At 51.2% G+C, this 6000-nt stretch overlaps 1 protein-coding gene across 1 annotated transcript in view; it reads right to left on the bottom strand.

Annotated features, from left to right (window-relative positions):
• Window positions 1–615: 615 nt before the first annotated feature.
• Window positions 616–6000, bottom strand: part of CSMD2 (CUB and Sushi multiple domains 2) — a 248493-nt gene continuing 243108 nt past the window's right edge. Inside the window, 4 exon segments of the mRNA XM_066204225.1 lie at window positions 616–2485; window positions 3937–4111; window positions 5027–5165; window positions 5911–5998. Coding sequence (XP_066060322.1) covers window positions 3952–4111; window positions 5027–5165; window positions 5911–5998 — 387 coding nt within the window. The 3' untranslated portion in view covers window positions 616–2485; window positions 3937–3951.

Here is a 6000-nt window from a genome sequence, read left to right as displayed (position 1 = left end):
TCATCCTGCCGGGAATTGGTGACACCAAACATCCCAAAAAAACCCCTCGGCTCCCTCCCGCCGCCTTTCCTCGCCCTTCTTTGGGATAAATCCAGCCAGGGAAGGGACAAATCCAAGTTTAAATCCAAGGATTTATCAAAATCCACACGGGAGCAGCCGCGGGACATCAAAGTTCCCGTCAGGGCTTTTTTCAACCCAAATTTCCTCGATCCCGAGTTAATTCCTGCCAATCACCGGCCACGGGGAGAGAGGAGGCGTCGGGCTCCTCATTAAAACCTCATTAAGGCAAATTTGGGGCACCCGGAGCAGGAATGCGGGGGTTGGGAAGCGGAAAGGATCCCGTGGGACATCCCTGAGGAAATCCCGCTGGAAAAGTCAAATCCATTCATCCAAATCCATCCAATCCGCTGGAATTTCCCCCCTTTTCCTGATTTTTTTTTTTTCCTGAATTTTTTTCCCAGCAGCTGGGAAAATCGGGAATCTCCACCCCTGCACGAGCGGTGTGTGCGCATTCCCGAAAATCCTGGGAGAGAAACCTTTGGGAATTCACACAGAGAGAGAGAGAAAATTAAAAAAAAATAAATTTAAAAAAATAAAGGAGACGCACCAGGGGGCTGTAAGAAAAAGCAATGCAAAAATCGAGATTCTTTTTATTATTCGGAAATTCCAAAATCGAAAATAGCTTTGAAATTCCGCCGGGGGAGGGCGGGGAAGGGGACGCCGGGAACACACGGAGAAGCCTCATATACAGAGACAGATAAATTAACCGGGAATTCTGCAGACAAGCCAGGGGGCATGGAGAGATTCCATATGTACATTTTTTTATGGAAACCATTTATACACTTTATTACATTTACAAAAAAAAAAAAAAAGCTGATTTTTGTTTTTTTTTTCCACTACTTTTTTGTTTTGTTGTTTTTTTTTTTCCCTACGATAATGAAAAAAAAAATTACATTTTGGTTTTTTTTAATTTTTTTTTAGCTGTACAAACTTTTAATTAATAAAAATATATCTCTGTACAAAAGAGGGATTTGAGCTTTTTTTTGTGGGTTTTTTTAATCGGGTTTTTTCATTTTTTCCTTTTTTCTTGATTTTTTCCTTTTTTTTTTTTCATTTTTTCCCTTTTATTTTTTTTTCCTTTTTTCCTTTTTTTTTTTTTTTTACCATATGCAAGTCCTCTGGGCACAAGGATGGAGAATGACATGGAGCAGATCCCAGCCAGCTTGCAAAAAAAAAAAAAATGGGATAAACCCCATTTTCCACTTCCTTATCTCCCTGGGCAACAGCAGGAAAAGGGAATTCATGGATCCAAAGCAGCAAATTCCATTGAAGTCGAGCTCCCCCTTCTCCCTGCCTGGGTGGTTTTAAATATTTTGCATTTATTTGACACTCCTGGACGTGAGTTTCTCCTGGTTTTTCCATGGAATGAGGATTTCTCCCGTTTTTTCCATGGAATGAGTGGGAGCCAGGTGTGGGAAGCCAATGTGCATCACCTGGAGCAGCCAGGAGAGAATTCCCTGGAATCTGGAAGGATCCAAGCTCTGCTTCCAAGGATTGTGGGAGTTTTGGGGCCTGGAATTGGGATCGGGACGTGGTGGGGCAGGAGCAGAGCAGGGGGTTGGGGATAATTTTCAGGGATAATCGAGTTTGGAAAAGACCAAGGATGGGCCAGGAGAGCCCAGGGTGGGATCCAAGGATTCCAAGGGGTTATCCCGGCCTTGTTCCAGCGGTGGGAGGATGGAGTGATGGAGAGGGGACCAGGGAAAAGGGGAATATTCCCTTGGAGCCCCGCTGGGAAGGACAGACGCCATCCCAACCCCCCTGGCCATGGAACTGCACCCCGGAATCCTCTCCAGGTGGGAGCACACCTGACCCCGGTGTTCCCAAATACAGAAAACGCAAATCCTCATCCTGGCCCATCCAGGTGTTTCCTGTAAATCCAGCCGGGAATGCCCAAAGGAAAATCCAACACAGGGAAGAGGGGGGAAAACTTCCCAAGGTCTGGAAAAGCTCCCATTCGAAATCCCTTCCTCTGCTCAAGCCCCGGGGTTAGAAAATCCAACCAAAAAAAAAAATAACCCAGACACACAAATCCTCATCCTGGCCCATCCAGGTGTTTTCCATGAATCCAGCACCTTGTGCACGACCCTCTTTGTTGCCCAAGCTCTTCCCAAAGTTTGGGAAGCTCCTTCCAGGAACAGCTTGGGAAAGCCTTCCCACCACCAGGCCTTCCCGAGGTCTTGGAGCAGAACCTTTGGCTTGGAGATCCGGCACGATGGAGGAGGTGGATCCAGCAGAAAGGATGGAGGAGGTGGATCCAGCAGCCCCTCGGGAATTCCAGGGGAATTCCAGCTTCACTGCAGCCTCTCGGCAGGGGCAGGGAGGTGGGGAGGGGATGGATGGATGGATGGATGGATGGATGGATGGATGGATGGATGGATGCAGAGGTGGGACAATCATCCACTGGACACCGACCCCTGGAAATCTGGGAGAGCAAAGGGTTGGTTACGGCACGTGGGAATTCTGGGGAAGGGGCTTTGTTACCCTAAACCTGGAGCATTCCAGATGGAAGGGCTCTACAGCCCACAGGCGACTTTTGGTTACTGAAGCTGGTAAATCCCAGATCCCTGTGCAAAATTCCCTGTCTGGAGTCACCCAGACATGATCCCACCAGAACCCTTCCAACCCCAATCCATGATCCCACAAGAACCCTTCCAACTCCCCACAGTCCAGAATTCCATCAGAAACCTTCCAACCCCACGATCCCACAAAAACCCTTCCAACCCCACTCCACAATCCCACGAAACCCCCTCCAACTCCCCACACTCCATCATCCCACGAGAACCCTTCCAACGCCCCACAAATTCCATGACCCCGTAAGAACCCTTCCAACCCCAAGATCCCACGAGAACCCTTCCAACCCCAATCCATGATCCCACCAGAACCCTTCCAACCCCAATCCATGATCCCACCAGAACCCTTCCAACCCCAATCCACGATCCCACCAGAACCCTTCCAACCCCAATCCACGATCCCACCAGAACCCTTCCAACCCCAATCCACGATCCCACCAGAACCCTTCCAACCCCAATCCATGATCCCACCAGAACCCTTCCAACCCCACACACTCCATGATCCCACCAGAACCCTTCCAACCCCACACACTCCATGATCCCATCAGAACCCTTCCAACCCCAATCCATGATCCCACCAGAACCCTTCCAACCCCAATCCATGATCCCACCAGAACCCTTCCAACCCCAATCCATGATCCCACCAGAACCCTTCCAACCCCAATCCACGATCCCACCAGAACCCTTCCAACCCCAATCCACGATCCCACCAGAACCCTTCCAACCCCAATCCACGATCCCACCAGAACCCTTCCAACCCCAATCCACGATCCCACCAGAACCCTTCCAACCCCAATCCATGATCCCACCAGAACCCTTCCAACCCCACACACTCCATGATCCCACCAGAACCCTTCCAACCCCACACACTCCATGATCCCATCAGAACCCTTCCAACCCCAATCCATGATCCCACCAGAACCCTTCCAACCCCAATCCATGATCCCACCAGAACCCTTCCAACCCCAATCCACGATCCCACCAGAACCCTTCCAACCCCAATCCACGATCCCACCAGAACCCTTCCAACCCCAATCCATGATCCCACCAGAACCCTTCCAACCCCACACACTCCATGATCCCATCAGAACCCTTCCAACCCCAATCCACGATCCCACCAGAACCCTTCCAACCCCAATCCATGATCCCACCAGAACCCTTCCAACCCCACACACTCCACGATCCCACCAGAAGCCTTCGGCCCCCACGATCCCACCAGAACCCCTCCAGCTCCCCACACCCCGCGCCCCCCAGCGCCGTGGTGGCCCCGGTGACCCCGGCGCCGTGTCCCCGTGTCACTGACCGTGCGGGGCCGGCGCTATACGGCCGTGCACACGGTGCTGACGGTGAACTCGGCCTCGCCCGCCATGATGTCCGAGGGCTGCAGGTTGCGGTCGTACATGGGGTTCTCGAAGGTGCCCCTCACGTTGGTGTTCTCGTGGCCGGCGTAGCCGTTGAAAGGGACTTTGGGTCTCCTCCTGCGGGGAGACAAAACCCTCACAAGGGTGATGATGCCTCCAGTTGGAGCCTTCATGTATTTCAGGTTCTGCGCTGCCCAGTTCTGAGCTCACAGTCAGTGTCAGCAGGGACACAAAACAAATCCTTCTCCTGCTGCACACCAAGGACAGCTGGGACAAGTCTCCAGGCCCAACAGCACAAACAAGGGTGGGCTGGAGGGAGGAACAAGAAGGATGGGACCTCACAGCCTGGAGCTGGAACTGGACAATTCAACCCCAATGTGCAAATGGACCAAAACTTATAAAAATGTAAGATCTCGTGGCTCCTCAGCCGTATTTTGTGTCCACCCTGGGTGCAGCCCTGGCCAGGCTCTTGTCCTGCCCAAGGTGTATCCTAAAGACCTTTCAGTAAATACCGACTTTATCCTCTGGCTCCGTCCCGTCTCTGTTTCAGGTCAGCTTCCCAAGGCATCAGTGGCAGCCCTGAGGGAGGACACTGGCGGAGGAAACCCGTGGGGATGGGGCAGGAAAATCTCCGGCCGGGGATTTGCGGCGAACCCGAATTTACTCCACATTCAAAGCCATGGGGGAAGGGGGGCAATTCGGTTTTTTCCCTCACAAACGTGGCCACAAATCCCATTAAAGGCCAGCAAAACCCTCTTTGCCCTCCTCTCCCAAACCCTCGTCCTGCCATGCTTTGCTGCCCCACCTCCTGATTTAAACCAGCTCTCAAGGTGGGATTTTAAGCCCAGCTCACTGATATTTCTTTCACCTTTCGGAATTATTCCCCCCATCTCCCAAACCCTCCTTGTTGCTGTCCCGCCTCCTGATTTAAACCAGCTCTAAATGGGGGATTTTAAGCCCGGCTCACCGATACTCCTCGCAAATCCCTGAGTTTTTTTTTTCCACTTTGAGGAATCCTAGCCCCAGACCCACCTGTGTTTGTAGAGATAAAGCACAAACCCTGCAATAATCAGGGCGATGAAAGGCACAAGGATGGCGGCTGCCACGGAGCTGCTGTTGGATGCAAAGTGGTGGCCTATGGATTCGGGATCGTTTTCCATCATGCTGATGTCTGGAAGCAGAAAGGAAACACGTTTCCCACGTTTCCAAGCCCCTGCTGGATGGAAAAAGGGCTCGGCTCCAGGCACAGGTGGCACCAGCAGCAAAATGAGTGGAGTGGAGCTGGAAAAGGGGATTTAAAAATGGATGTTGCAAGGATGGAGAGCCAGCCTGACTTAGGCCTCATCATTTATTTAGAGCTGCAATCGAAGAGAGGCGGAAATTGATTTATTTTGCCAAAAAAGGTCCAACTTGGATGCACAGAACTGGGCTTTAAGGAGACTGAAACGCTGCATTAATGAGTATCCATAAAGGTGATGAGATTCCAGCAATCCTGGGGGATTAAAGAGCTCAAACCAGGCTTTAAGAGGTATTTAGGAGCTTAAACTTCGGGTGGTTTAAGCTCCCAAGAGCCTCTGTGATTTCTGATGGAGACACTTTCTGCGGTGGGAACGGGATTTGGGAATTTGGAAAAAAAACCCCACGTCCAGGTGTTGTTTGTGCTTCCAAACTCTCCCTGCCTTTGGACAGCAGCCTGGTTATCCCTCGTTACATAAATTTGTAATTTGAATTGTAAGTTTTATCGTTGTGCTTGTTTGTTCCGTGTTGTTTGTCTCCCACAAACCCACCAAGGTCAGCAGAGCTCGGAAAATTCAACCCGGGGATTGGAGGAAACATTCCCTGCCTGGAAAACCCCACCAGGCCAAGACGGAGCTTTTGGAATCGAGGAGAAAAAGTGGAAACCCAGGGAATTTTACCCAGTCTCTGGAGGCCAAACTGCCCGAAGCCTTTGCCACGCACAAAGCCCTGGTAGACGAAGGTGCCGCTCGAGGACTCCGACGAGACCT

The sequence above is a fragment of the Chamaea fasciata genome, unplaced genomic scaffold (genome assembly GCF_029207755.1).
Source record: "Chamaea fasciata isolate MVZ Bird 193981 ecotype frontalis unplaced genomic scaffold, bChaFas1.0.hap1 SCAF_26, whole genome shotgun sequence".
Classification (NCBI taxonomy): Eukaryota; Metazoa; Chordata; class Aves; order Passeriformes; family Sylviidae; genus Chamaea; species Chamaea fasciata.
The sequence above is the reverse complement of the archived record's forward strand: the minus strand, read 5'-3'. Positions and strand labels throughout refer to the sequence as shown.